At 47.4% G+C, this 15,086-nt stretch overlaps 1 protein-coding gene across 3 annotated transcripts in view; it reads left to right on the top strand.

Annotated features, from left to right (window-relative positions):
- RBM20 (RNA binding motif protein 20) overlaps positions 1-14,852 on the top strand; it is a 204,087-nt gene extending 189,235 nt beyond the window's left edge. For all 3 annotated transcript variants that reach the window (XM_010332997.3, XM_039465363.2, XM_010332999.3), the window contains exons 13-14: positions 6,633-6,754; positions 11,246-14,852. In XM_010332997.3, the coding sequence (XP_010331299.2) occupies positions 6,633-6,754; positions 11,246-11,356 (233 nt within the window). In that variant the 3' untranslated portion in view covers positions 11,357-14,852. The remainder of the gene's footprint in view (positions 1-6,632; positions 6,755-11,245) is intronic.
- The last annotated feature ends 234 nt before the right edge of the window (positions 14,853-15,086 follow it).

Below are 15,086 nucleotides of genomic sequence, written 5' to 3' on the forward strand. Positions count from 1 at the left end.
CCAGCCTATATCATCTTCGAGTCTTTGCATTAGCTCTGAAAGGTCAGAAAGTAATTAGATAAAGTAGTAGTAGCAGCTGCTCAGAAAGACAGCTGGAGAAAGTGTCACCTGGGAGAGTGTCACACAGAAGCATGAGAAGCAGGGGTCATCTGATGACTGATGACCATGTGTCTGATCATTAAGGGAGGGCTGGTTGGTGTGGAGGCTCATCATTTTCATCCGAGTTGCTCTTTTTCTCCCTCCTCCTTTAAAAAAATCTCTTACTATTTCTTTCCTCCAGGTATACCATTTTCATAGAGTCAGATCTGGAGAGCAAACTTTCTTTCTTTCTTTTTTTTTTAAAGGGATAAATTTGCTGCACAGCATCCCCTAAGACAAAAATGTAAGAAAGAAGGAAAAAGAAATACTAATCTTAGAATCAACTGAAATGACCCTGGGTATTTTAGCTCTAGAAAAGAGTTGCAAAGGCCACCCTGCAAGAGAAGAGACGGCTTCTTCATGCACAGTCAGTCAGCAAATACTTACTGGATAACGTGGTACTGTGCTAGACACTCTGGGGTAACCAAGAAATATAACGCAAGTCCCTTGTCATCCAAGAACTTGGAACCTAATTGACACTAGCAAAAATTCAGACTAAATTTCGCTACCTTGATATTTGTGTCTTTTTATTACTGTTTTTCATGATAGAAAGTGTGAAAGATTATTGTAACAAATTCAGAAAATAAGAACCCTATCTAGTCAATATTAAAGGTCTGATCTCTTCCCTCCAGTCTCTCTCCACCCTCCAGAGGTAGCCTACATGGTCATGCCTGAAGTTCTTCTCTCACAAAAATAGGATCACACTACACACATAACGTTCTGCAAGTGGCTTTTTTACTTAGTAGCAGATCCTAGAGCTCTCTTCATGTCAGCACATGGAGAACACATTCTTTTTCACCTCTGCAAATATTGCATTTTAAAAGCTATGCTATAAATGACTGATCCTTTCCTCTGCTGGTGAACACTTCGGCTGTCTGCTCTTTTTTCCATGATAATAGCTAAGCTTTTATTGTTAACATTATCTGTGCAGGTACCATTTTTAGTGATCTGCATGTATTATCACATTTAACCCTCTCAAAACACCTATGAGGTAGGTAGGTGCTGTTTTTATCCTTATTTTACAGATAAAAAACCTGAGATGCCGTCACACAGCTAATGACCGGCAAAGACCAGAGTCAGGTTCAAACCCCAGTCTTCTGACTCTTTTTTTTTTTTTTTTTTTTTTTTTTTTGAGACAGAGTTTCAGTCTTGTTACCCAAGCTGCAGTGCAATGGCGCGATCTCGCCTCACCACAACCTCCGCCTCCTGGGTTCAGGCAATTCTCCTGCCTCAGCCTCCTGAGTAGCTGGGATTACAGGCATGTGCCACCATGCCCAGCTAAATTTTTTTATTTTTAGTAGAGATGGGATTTCACCATGTTGACCAGGATGCTCTCCATCTCTTGACCTCGTGATCCACCCGCCTCGGCCTCCCAAAGTGCTGGGATTACAGACTTGAGCCACCGTGCCCGGCCGTCATCTGACTCTTGAGCCATGTTCTTAGCTTCTGTTCTCTGCTGCCTTTCAGGTGTGCTTGTTCAGTGGTATGTGTGTGCCAGTGTTCCTGTAGGATAGCGTTCTAGCCAGGAGGTTATAGGGTCATATGTATTTGCATTTTAAATGTTCATAATTGCTACTAAATTGCACTCCAGAAAGATGATCTCAGTTTTCACAACTTGGAAATTGCACTCCAAAAAGATAGTAGTTTTCATGACAGTTTTCGCAACCTTAAGTGAGAGTTCCCAATATCCACCTCCTATTGGATTTTATCAGTTTTTAGTCTTTCCCAACCAGTTAGGAGGAAAATAGTATCTTGCCTTTTTTAAATTGGCACCCTTGAGGTATAATTGATATATAGTAAGGGCACATATTTAAAGTGCACAGTTTGATCAGTTTTGACCTATAAATATACCTGTGAGGCCATCACCACTATCAAGACTGGCAACAATGTTCATCATCCCAAATTCCCTGTCCCCTACGTAGTCCCTCCCTCCCCACACTGCAATCCCCAGGTAAAGGATCTCCTTTGTGTCACTAAATATTAGCTTGCATTTTCCGGAGTTTTATGTAAAGGGAATCATATTGTATGTGCTGGTTTGGCTTGGCTTCTTTCACTCAACATCGAGATTCATCTCTACTGTTGGGTGTACCAGTAGTCCGTTTCTTTTTATTGTTGAGGAGTATTGCATTGCGTCTATGGATATATCACATTCTGTTTGTTCATTCATCTGTTGACAGATATTTGGGTTGGTTTCAGTTCGGGGGCTTTTAGAGATCATACTTGTTTTTAGTCTCAGTTAGATTTGAAACTCATTATCTCATTGGTCCCCCGGGGAGGAATATGGTATGAGGTTCAGTGTTTGACAGGTGAGGAAACCGAAGTCCACAGACTTGCCCAAGATGACATAGCAAATGCAGGTTAGAACTCAGGATTTTTCAGCCTGGGCAACATAGGGAGACCCTGTCTCTGCAAAAAATAAAATAAAATAAAAACTAGCTTATGAGCACTGGTGCACATCTGCAGTCCCAGCTACTCCATCCCAGCTTTGCTAGGATGACAGAGTATCATTACCCATGCCATGAGCTATTATTAGAAGCCAAAAAAGTTCGTAGTTGGATACGAGAAAAAAAAAAAAAAAAAAAAAAAGAAGCCAAATGCAACATAGTGAGACCCTTGTCTCTACAAAAATTAAAATAAAATAAAAACTAGCCAGGAGTGGTGGTACATAGCTGCAGTCCCAGCTCCTCAGGAGGTTGAGGTGGGAGGATTTCTTGAGCCTGGAAGGAGATCCAGATCTTGAGCCTGGGAGGAGCAGCAGTGGGCCATGATTGTGCCACTGCACTCCAGCCTGGGCTTGAGTGAGACCCTGTCTCAACAAAAGGAAAAAAGAAAGTAAAAAAAGAAACAGGTATAAAAGAAAAAAAAAAAGGTAAAAAAGAACTCAGGAGTTCTGATCTCAAATCACTCTGTTCTCCGGGTTCTTCCAGTTCAGGCCCCAGCACAGTGTAGGACAGGCAGTTTTTGTGCAGAAATTACGAGCACAGACTATGCAATCTGACTCTCTGAGTTTAAATCCCTTGTCTACTACTTGCTGGATGGATGACAAAGAGCAACTCATTTAACCTCTGTGCTTGGATTCTTCATCTGTGAATCAGCCATAGTAATAGAAGCCTACTATGCAGAGTTATTTTGAGGATGAAGGGAACAAATACTGGCAAGGTCTTAGTGGCTTCCAGTAGGAGGTACTTAATAAGGGTTGTCTATTGTTATTATTCACTCATGAAATATTTATTAAGACCTATTATGGCTCCTCTCACTGGGGCTGCATAACCCTTTACCCTCCAGGACTGGTTGCTTCTAGCATGGAGACTTCTAGGGAGGCGAGAGACAGTTTTTAGGCTTTGTCCCTGTGGAAAGCATAGAGTTGAAATAAGGGATATCAAGGACTGGGCTCCCAGTTGGGAGGAAAGGGAGGCCAGTCCAGTTGCTCAGGGACCAGAGGTGGGCATGGCTGGAGAAGTACACTGCTCTCAAGATCCAGGCCAGCTCTGCCTGACCCTGGCCAGCGCCAGCCTGCCAAGGCCTGCTCTTCGTAGAACCAAACAGCGTTCCCTGCAAAGCATAAGCTCCCCTCTCTACCCGTCCCAGCTTTACTAGGATGACAGAGTTATAATTACCCGTGCCATGAGCTATTATTAGAAGCCAAGTGCAGCATTACTGATCCTACTAAAGGCTAGAAAATGGAGGACGGAGCGGCTCCAGAACACAGCAGGGCAGGGGCAGTGTGTGGCTGCCTCCTCGTGTTCTCCTCACACTCTGGAAGTGTCCTGAGCTGTGCTGTGGGATTTGTGGTGCCTGCAGCAACCCCCAGTTATTCTGGAACAAGTTTCCAGCTGTTGGGGTTTCTCCCCACCCAGGCTTCTCTTCCTCTAGTGCTGCCTCATGGCTGCCTGGTACTGCCCAAACCCCTGGGGCAGGGGCCAGGGAAGAAAGCTGCCACCAAACGGTGGAGCTGGGATCCCCAGGTGGCCCCGAGGAGAGGTTGGGGTTCAGGTGAGAAGGCCAACACTTAGGCAGTTATTCAGGCTTCTGTGATAAAATATTTAACATGTGTCTCCAAACCAGTATTTTTTAAGCACAAGGCAAAATAACAGGTGCTTCTCCTAAACCTCATCTGTGGCTTTATTGTCCCTATTTCACAGTTGAGGAAACTAATCTCGGAGAGGGTAAACTGTGTGCCTGTGGTCACACAGCAGAAGGAAAAGAGCTGGGTTTGACTCGACATGACACTGTGGCTTCCAAGGTTGTTTTTCTTTTTCTTTCTTTCTTTTTTTTTTTTTTTTGGCGGTAGAAGTCTTTGTCCAAGTGAAATTTCTCCCAGAACCTGCCGAGGATAGCTGTAGCTACCCTGCTGGGAGCTTGGGCTACCAGCTTAATCCCTGCTTCAGGCTCTGCGGTAGCTCCTGGGGCAGCTGTACCCCTTCTGGGGATCCCCAGACAGGGACTTAGAGGACTCAACAGGAGGCTTAATGAAAACCTCGGGGCTTCTTTCCTGGTACCATCTGGCTAGCTCATCCTTTAAGGGCTGAGATGAGACTGAGAGTGTGGCTCTGATCAAAGCCCTCCTTTTCCAGCTGCCCCTCTCCTGGATTGCGGGGGGTCTTGGCTCTCTGCAGAGCAGAAGCAAAGGGAAAACTATTTTGTAGCAATGGAGGAAGGAGCAGACGTTGCTGAGTGCGCCTCTGCCAGCACCAACAGCCAGGAGTCAGGACCTGTGTGTGAGGTGGGGGGAGAGCCGGCCCCCCACAGGCCAAGCTGGGGCCACTTTTCCATCCTTGGCAGAGAGGAAGGGAAGGACACTCAACCTCCCGCCGGGCACCTGGGCCTGAGCAAGGCCCCCTCACTTCTTGGACCACTGTCGAGGGCATGGCATGCAGCCTGCGACCTGGCAGTTAGAGAAAGCCAGGCTGAGGAGGACGCCTCGGGCTCCGGCTGCAGTGCCACTGTCAGTCCCAGCGGCCACCTGGGCTCCCTCCTTCCCTCCTTTTCCCTCCCTCAGAGCTGCCCTTCACACTGATAAGTGGCTATTTTGAAATGGAAAGAGAGTTCTAATGACAAGTCTAGGCTGCTTCCCTGTGTCAGGGTGTCCTAGGCACTTAGCTCAGTGTCCTGGGAGGCAGGAGGAGGAAAGCGAAGCAACCCAAGCAGCTGGGCTTGCAGGCGGCCTTGCTGTACCTCGGAGCGGGCGCTGCCAGGAGTAGGGACCTCCCCTGTCCCCATCCCTGCAAGAAGTTACTGTTCTCCTGCCTGTCCCATTCCCAGACCCCTTCCTCCCTTCTGCCTAGGGTGGCCAGACCTCGGTCCATCGCCCAGCCCCAGCAGAGGAGAGAGTTGTCCCCCAGCCTGCAAGTGGGATTGCGTGTTACAAGCATCACCCCTCTTTCTTAGTTCCCTGATGGGTCCTGCTTGTCATGGCCCTCACACCCCTGCCCTTTGGCTTGAGCTGTAGTCAGGTGTCTGGTAAACAAGGCATGTGTTCCTACCTCCATTCTCAGGTGAGGAAACAGCCCCAGGAACAGTTCAGCTGACTGTCCCCAGGTCACATGGGTTCTTAGTGTCTGGCCCGGACCCTCTCAGAGCTGGGCTCTTTCCACTCTGCTGACTGACCATGTCTTCAAGAGGAGAACTGTGACCTGCAAAACACCTTGGTGGAGGCTGGAGCAGCCACCATCCCTTCAAGGATGAACCCCCTGGCTGTGACGTTGCCACTCCTCTGCGGTGGTGGCACCATTGTTTCCTTTGCTTGGAATCAAAAGGCCTCCCAGAATTCCGGGACTTACATTCAATAAATGACAAATGAAATGCTAATTGATGGTTCAGATGTAAAGAGTGGAGGAAGTGGGAAAATGTCAATGATAGACAATTACGTGAAGCCAAGAGGACAGAATTGTAATTAGGGTATAACTAAAACGGCCCCCAAAAGCCCACATATAGGTTAATCATGTGGAGGAGAACATTTGGACTGGAGTGACTCTGGGTGATTTTTTTTTCCTTCCTTTTATTTACTTTTTTTTTCTGCAAAGAACATAATTCTAAAATAAACCAACAAAAATGAGAGAATTCTTCCAGAGTCCTGGTCACAGCAGCTGCAAGAGAGGTAGGGTGTGGAGAAATGAAATCCAACAAGTGAAATAACAGAAATGTCAGAAATCACCTTCATTGTTCTCTTCTTGGAAGGAGGCTGTCAGCAGGAGAACCTGGACCTGGATCCCCCCAGGATAGCTGCAGGCCGTGGAGCGGCTGAGTGCTTACCACCCTGCCGGGTCCATCCCTTACGTTCATGACCACCTGTGAATGAATAGGTGTAAGTTTCTTTGTGACTGTTTTGCAGATGAGGAAACTGAGGCTTGGAAAAGCTCGGTAACCAGCCAAGGTCAACAGCAAGTGAGGGGTGGAGCTCGTGGCTCCCATTTCCACCTGATGGCTGCCAGGACACAGGCACCTGCCTCCCACACCTTCTTAACCCTGCCTGTCTCGCCCCCATCCTTCCTCAGGGGTGGAGTTCGTGGTTCCCAGGACTGGGTTTTATTGCAAGCTGTGTGGGCTGTTCTACACGAGTGAGGAGACAGCGAAGATAAGCCACTGCCGCAGCGCTGTCCACTACAGGAACTTACAGGTAACTGTCCACCCTTCTTGCCCAGCACGCCAGGGGCTCCCCAGTCTCCATTAACTGAGCCAGGTGTCTGGGGTCCTTGGCCTTGCTTGCCTCTGAGTCTAGTTCCCACCTGCAACGCCTACTCCAGGCCACAGGTTACTTGCCATTCCCCAAGCACAAGCTGATTTCTGCTTCTGTGAGTTTCTGCTCCTTCCACTACGAGGAGAACTCCTTATCTTCCCATAGAGTTGATTGCATCAAGCTGCCCTCCACGTGGTGGCTGCCTCCCCTGTGCTCCTAGTGCATGTCTAAACATGCTGTTTGGGTTTGGCTCTGGCAATAGCCACCTCTCCCGCTATACTGTGAGTAACTCAAGTTAGGCCAGTGTTCACCTGGCCCGTGACTGGGGCTGACCCCTTCCCACAAGACTCAGATGTTCCAGTTGCAGATATTTCTCTGTTTCTGTTCCCCTATGCAGCTATCCCTTCTTGCTAGAATAAAACCACTGCTTTGTTCTTCTTAGCTGTTCATCTGTACAGCAAATACTTATCACAGGCACGCTAGGTACCAGACACTACTAGGTACCAGGAATACTATATCAACAACAGTAAAGTGGACAAAATCCCTGTTCTCATGAGTTTTCATTCTAATGTAGGTGACAAGCAATAAATAAAATAAGTGGTATAGTATGTTCAAAAGCAACATATAAAAAAATACTCTTGGCCGGGCGCGGTGGCTCAAACCTGTAATCCCAGCACTTTGGGAGGCCGAGGCGGGTGGATCACAAGGTCGAGAGATCGAGACCATCCTGGTCAACATTCTGAAACCCCGTCTCTACTAAAAATACAAAAAATTAGCTGGGCATGGTGGCACATGCCTGTAATCCCAGCTACTCAGGAGGCTGAGGCAGGAGAATTGCCTGAACCCAGGAGGCGGAGGTTGCAGTGAGCCGAGATCGCGCCATTGCACTCCAGCCTGGGTAACAAGAGCGAAACTCCGTCTCAAAAAAAAAAAAAAATACTCTATACACCATATTTCACCCAGTCTAAGGTGCCATCATTTGTAAGACACCACTATTTCTTGGTACCAACTAGAAAAAAAAATGTTGCAAATAAAAGGATGAGACTTCATCAACTATGAAATGTACTTTTATTTTAGAGATATTAATGTGTGAAAAAAATGTGCCTTATGATCAATGAACTATGGTCATATGTTCTATAATATATAATATATTAGAATGTGGTTTTCATGATTAGCTTCTGGTATGGGTTAGGTTTTGGTAGCTTAAAAGAAGACCTGATATATCAGATGGCGAGGGATAAGTATCTCAAGACACCTCCTGTTTTTACTACAGGGAATCAGACTAGTTATCTGAACCCCAAGGCTTTGAATCAAGAAGTCCTTACAGTGGCTGTGCCCAAGTCCCAGGCCAGGCGTTACTATTATCATTAAATTGTTTAAAAGTGAATGATCTAGCCGTTCTTAACCAGGGACATGGAGCAGACTCATCTGGACAGTATTTTTAATGTACAGGTACTAAGTTGGATATTTAGTAGAATTTGGGGGTGAAAGGCAGGTTGCAGGAACATGTAATTTGAGAAAGTTCACCAAAAGATTCAAATGTGCACCCTTAGTTTAAAAAAAAAAAAAAAAAAAAAAAAACCTCAGATATGGGCCAACTTTCTTGTTTAATAATTGAGAAAACTGAGGCCCAGAGAAGCTATGTGATTCACCCAAGGCCACGCAGATAGTGAGTTACTGGACCTAGGATCAGATCGCCTGATTCGGAATCACTTTTCCTCTTTTTACTCTCCTTGGAAACTGAGACCCATAATGTCAAGGCCTGGGTCACCATCTGCAGGGGACTATCATAGACTGTGCCCAAACTCAGGTCATTTAAGCCTCTTGATTTCCCTCCGGAGAGCAGCTGCTCTGTGACTGAGGCAGCCACAGGGCCCGTGGCCCACAGCTAGGTCTCTCCTGGGACAAGGCGAGAAAGGCCTGACTTAGCCAGAGCAGGAGGATCACTCAGACTGGGTCCCACAGAGCCAGCTGAGGGAAGTCATCTAGCTTAAAGATACAATCATCCCTTTTCCCAACAAGATGAAACCTACAGAAGGCAGGGCTGGAAGCGGTTTTGGAAATCATCTGGTCCTGATTTTCCCAAATCTTAGTCCTTATACCAGCTGGCATCTTTTTGAAATGCAGCTTCCTGGATCTCACCCTACACGTGTTTACTCATTTTCCCTAGGGCTGGGCTGAGAGTCTGCATTGTAAACCATCCTCTCATCAGGCTCTGATAGTCGGTGTGAGAACCCTTTCCTCCAGCATTTGCAGTGGGATTGTGCAGCCCTTCAGGAGACCACACTGCTCAAGGTCATTTTGGAGGTTAGGAAGAGTTCAGACTTGCCAGGGCCTCTAATTCTAATTCATGTATGTTTTCCAGGGCAGTGGACTGCACTGTGTTCTGAGCCTCTGGGCCACACCCCCAGGCAGACTCCCCTCCCCGAAGCTCGCCAGAGCCTTCCTGTGGTTCTCAGGTGCATTGGGGCAGACATTGGCTAAGCCCCTTGTACCAGCCGACTGCAGTGCAGCTTTACCTGGTGCACCTGCTGGGGAGCTGGGCATTGCCACCACAGGCTTCCCAGATAGGATTTCTGTCACACATCAAGCTAGATGATTTTCCTCAGCTGGCTCTGCGGGACCCAGTCTGACCCTCCAAATCAGGCCTTTCTTGTCTTGCCCCACACAGCCTCATCCACCTCACCCCAAGCAACAGGTGATGGCTGACACTTAAATCAGACAACTTTTAAACTTAACACCACTGAGAGGCCTTGAGCTGGGGATCAGGGATTGCTCCTAAAGCCGGGAGCCGGTTGAAGTAGGCTCCATTCTCTCTGAGCAACCTGTGGCTGTGCCCCGTTGCCAGTTATAGCTCTGCAAGAACCCATCCAGAGTGATTCAGATCAACACGTGGCATCCGCACTCGGTGGGAAAACTAGATACCTGCTTGGCTCCCAGCCCTGGAGTGGAATGCGTACACTCATTCGCTTGCCTTCCTCAGCACACGGTTTACCCTCCCTGAGCCAAGGCAGGGGAGAACCCCGGCCCTCTGTCAGCAGCTTCACCTGCTGCCATACCCGGTTGGCTCCTCTTCCAGTCAGGCCACACCCATTTCTGGAAGCCAACTGCAGTCTCTTCTATGGAGAGAGAGAGGCAGCTCTGTCATCTCACATAGCCGCTCTCATCTGACCCCCCAAACCATCCCCGAAGCGGGGAGAGTGAGGATGACACTGTTCCTGCCATTTAACAGATTAGGAGTCTGAGGCTGGGAGGAGAGGTGTGACTTTCCCCAGCTCATATGGCTGGCGCTGCTAATAAGAAAAGCCAACATTACTGAGTGTTTATTCTGTGTCAGATGCTGCGCTGAATGCCTCCTGTCACCTCTCCAACTCTGCAGCAACCTTATGTGGTCGTTACTGTTTTTCTCCTCCCTTCACAGATGTCAGAGATACTTGACAATTTGCTGCTGAGGGCTAGGATTTGAACCCAGGTCATCTGACTGCAGAGTGCACACACTTCTGACTCCTAATGCAGTGCTCTTTGCCTTTTCCTTGCTGCCCTGATGGTCAGAGGACCCCAATGGGGGCCTCAAACCTGTCGTTGTTCTGTCTCCGTGTGTTGACCAAGAACGGCCCGACCTGGCTCATTGTGTTAGGCTGAGGCCAGTCATAGCAGTGAGAGTTCTGGGGTCATGCAGAGGCAGCCCTCAACGTTAGAACAGACAGGCCCATTTTTAAATCCATCAGAAGACCTCCCGGCTCCCCACCCGATAGCCTGCCCTGACAGGAAACAGGTTGTTAAGAGTCTTAAATGTCAGGCCTTGGTTCTGTCTTGCACAATCGCTATAGGCCAGGGCTCATTTACCCTGCTTTCCTGCTTCCTTTCCTCTGCCTCTTATGCATAGATAGCTGCCTAGAGCAGGCGTCCCTAAACTGCGGCCCCCTGAGGCCATTTATCCGCCCCCCCTCCTCCGCACTTCAGGAAGGGGCACCTCTTTCATTGGTGGTCAGTGAGAGGAGCACAGTATGTGGCGGCCCTCCAACGGTCTGAGGGACAGTGAACTGGCCCCCTGTGTAAAAAGTTTGGGGATGCCTGGCCTAGAGCTTGGGCCGTTTCTGGAAAACAGAGTTGTTTTGGGGTCAAATGAGCTTTTGTAAGTCAAGCAGTTAGAACAGCACTTGACGCCAGATAAGGGCTTTGCAAGTGTTTGCTATTATATCTGTACTTTCTACTTGTTCTACAGGAGACGAGTATCACTTGTACACTAACCTAATGAGGTACTTAGCATAGGTTCCATCGCCCCAGGGGGATCTGTGAACCAGGAAGAGAGTAGCCCCCACAGCTGGGCACAGAAGCCAGGAGAGGGATGTTTGAGGCATGTCCCCTCCTCTCCTCTTCTTGGTCCCTACTAATGTGTCCCTCCCTCCACTTCCCCTCTTCTTTCCACAGAAATATTTGTCCCAGCTGGCTGAGGAGGGCCTCAAGGAGACGGAGGGGGCAAGTAGCCCAAGGCCAGAGGACGGTGGAATCGTGCCACGCTTTGAAAGGAAAAAGCTCTGATGCTTCTGCCTCTGCTGCTGCTGCTGGAAGGTGCGACAGGATAGCTTGCCAAATGGGGCCTTCCTGATTCCACTGACAGGACTAAAGCCTGAGAGGAAGGAAAACCAAGCGGGGCACGTTGCTTGGGTTTGTTCCCAGAGACTCCGTGAAATGCCCCTGAAATGTCTCCAGGAGCCAAGTCACCCAGGCGTGTCCAGCCTGCTGAGGGTCACCAGCTCTCTCCCTGTTAACTCTTGTTTCTCTCAAACAATCATGCAATTTGTTTTTCTTTCTTCTCCTCTTGTTCCCTCCCCCCACTCTCCTTATGTGCCAAGGATCATTTTCTTCTCACAAAATCCAACTTCTCAGGGATTTTCACAGTGTTAAAATTCTTGATGGGATATAACAGGCCAGGCCTGGCTGACTCATGCAAGGAAAAGGTTTAATGGAAACTCCTGGGTCAGGCGAACCCCTGCAGGGAGTCTGCGGCAATGTCTCTGCCTGGTGTCCCTTGTATCCTGTGTGTTGGGGAGCTGATTCGGGTCTGCAGTCCCCGTGAGGGGACGTTAGGGACAATCTGTTGGTGGAAGCCGGGAGTGGCTTCATTAACCTCTTCCTCCAGCTGGACCCCCCTTTTGCAAAGCCCCCTGTTTTAATAATTCTTTCACCCTCTCAGTTGTTCCAGAAGTCTACCAGACTTATGCCTTAAAGTAAAATTAAATGAATTTTAGAGAAGATGAAAAAAGCCCTTCGTTTTGGAAGCTCTGATAAGTTTCTTCCAAACTTACTTCCCTCCTCTCAACTTCAGGAGATGTCAGGGTTTGTTCTATTCTGGACAATGGATTTGGTACAGATTCACTGTAATTAAAAATAAAAATGGAAGTATCTTCTTTCTCCAGCTACAACAGCAGTTGGTGTGGGCTTAGGTTGAACGCTGGCCTCTCCGCAATGCATGGCATTGGTGTGAGACACAGTTACAAGGAAATGTCATCTGTCCTTGACTCAGCCTTGGTGCCTGCACTCTGGGGTACACCCACCTCACAGTGGGATGGTTTTTAAATAGCCCCTCGGTCAGGGGAGAAGCTAAGGAAAGAGAAGGTTGCAGAGCCAAAGGGTGGCATTGAGGTTTCCTGGGCATCTGTAGGTGGGCCCTTTCCAGCTGGGCAGATGCTTGAGGGCTCCTTGGGCTGGACCGAATGTGCAGACTTTGATACCAAAGTGCTACGAAGAGTCCTGATTCCCACTGCTCTTTCTGGTACTGGAGGGTCGGTGCCTGTAGGATGTGGGGTCTCTAAACTGATATTCCATTGAAAGGGTGTGGGATAGAGGTGCTAGGGCAAATAAGGCTCTACCACAGCCAGAGAGAGGCCCTCGGGCAGTTAGGAAGGGAGCCCAGAGGTGTTTTCGTGAGCTGAGACACTCTCCTGAAAGCACCCTCCATGGCTTAGCCCAGGAAAAATAAAACAAGGAAGACAGGTCACTCTCCCCTAGGCGGTTCCTGCTGTTTCTGTTCCTGACCTTGGGCAGGCAGACTGAGAAGGGATTGTGTAGGGTTTGGGTTTTTTGTTTTTTTTTTTGTTTTTGTTTTTGTTTTTTCGTTTCCCTTTTTATGGCATGTGAGAGTGTACTGCACATTCTGTCCTCTGTACTCATGGAAGGAGGGCAGAGAGATTAGTTCAAGGCTGGCATTTTATATCAGGCAAGCGAGGCACACAAAGGGAACAAATGCAGAACATGAAACGATCAGAGTAAACCTGAAAGCATGCAGTCATCGGCCAGGGACAGACTCCTGGGAGCCAGTGAGAGCAAACAGTGAAGGCAAGCTCCAGGGGAAAGCAGACCAGCGAGAACAGGTGTGATGCGGAGAGGTCAGAACAAGTGAGAAACCTGAACTCATCATCGTCAGGCTGTTAAATACCATTTAGAGGAGGCCGTTGGTTTGGACTGAGCCCCCCTGCACGAGGCCCACCAGACCACAACAAAAGGGATTCACTCATGTTAAAGTTCTGCCTTCCAAGAAATCAGGAGAGAGAGAGAGAGAGAGAGAGAGAGAGAGAGAGAGGAAGAATATAGCCAAATCCCCAAACAGGCCAGTTTTAACCAGCGTGACGAAGACGTGTCCTTGGTTTTAACCTTTACAAGGAAGGCAACTTTGAGACGTCCAGTCTGGTGTTTGTTCTTTGTGTCTGCTTTCCTCAGCCCTTTTCTGTCTATAAAGCCAACCTCCTCCACTCAGCTCATGGGAACACTCTCTCTATTTTATAGAATGACGTGTTGCCCAGTTCTAGAATAAAAAATAAAAGCCAACTAAGATCTTTAAATTTGTTGTAATTTTATCGTTTGACAAGACCATATGGGGGCTGCTGAAAAGTTGGTATCTCAAATGAAGTCTGAAGACCATGGCTCAGCTCAGACTGTTCCCCCAGCCAATTCCACAAATTTGAACCTGGCATTCTGGACACCGGCTATGTCTCCTCCATTTCTCAGAAAACCTTTGCTCCTGTGTGTCTTTCTTCCCACTGGAGGGAATTCTGGGGGCAGTTCTTTGTCCTTTTTGCTGAACTTTGCTAGAAAAAGCCCACATCTTCCATCAGAGGCTAGAACTGTACGTTATCAGAGAGACTGGACACTTTATCCCCTAGCAAAGTGGGAGCAGACTTCACCAGCTCATTCCCTGAGCCACCCCTGCCTCCCCCAACCCCCCATCCCCAGCAGCATTTTCATGGAAATCCAGATGGTTGTGTAACGTTATGGCTCCCTTGTTGATAAACTGATCTTCATGCTGGAAAGCTAGGGAGAGCCCTTGGGAGGGAGAGACGAGGCGCTATCTGCATTCAATCAGAACCTTCAGTTTAACATCATCGAAAAGTCTATACTTGTTTGTACATATGTATTTATTTTTATTTATTTTTATACAATTCCATTGGCATGGTCCTTCACCGACTCTATGATTTGCACTTTTTATTCCTACGTGTGCCACACAAAATGCAGTATTAAAGTCAACCAGGAAAATATTGATTTATTTTTTAAAGCTTTTCTTCAGTGTTTTGTCAACCATTTCAAAGTATCTCCCAGAAAACAATGCTGAAGAGCAATTGCCACCTTGAGCAACAGATTCATATTTACCCCGGGGTTAATATAACAAAAGGCCTGTATAATTTTCTTTTCATTGCTAACACCCAAAATACCATCTATCTAGACAGTATTCCCAAATAATTTGGAAAATTCAATGGTGTGAGCAGCAGCTGTTAGTATATCAGGGTTTCCCATTCTTGGACAGTCCAAGGCTGTGACCTATTAGGTAATTAGATTATACTTGAACTGGACCAGAGTTTGTTTTTTGAATTTACGAGAAAAACAAAAACACTAAGTTAATTTAAGTTTGAACTTGTATTGAAATTTGTTGAGTGTCCTATAAATTGTCACTACTTTTACTGATCTGTATAACTGACTGCAAAGTGTTTTGTTTTTACAAAAGAGATAAAAAAGATTTTTAATAAAGAGAATTTGAAAGCTGTGAGTGAGTGACTTCATGTCATACAGGGGCCCCTGACATTTGGCTGAGGAAGGCTCACCAAGCAGAAAGGTCGAGATTTGGTCCCTTTGAATGGCGAATATTTTCTTTTTTTTTCTTTTTTTTTTTTTTTTTTAAAGAATAAAGAAGAGGAAGAAAGAGAAAGAGGAAGAAGGAGAGAGGATGGGGGTATTGCTTTATTGCCCGGGCTAGAATGCAGTCTAAATATGGGTATGC

This window comes from Saimiri boliviensis, chromosome 12, assembly GCF_048565385.1.
Source record: "Saimiri boliviensis isolate mSaiBol1 chromosome 12, mSaiBol1.pri, whole genome shotgun sequence".
Classification (NCBI taxonomy): domain Eukaryota; kingdom Metazoa; phylum Chordata; class Mammalia; order Primates; family Cebidae; genus Saimiri; species Saimiri boliviensis.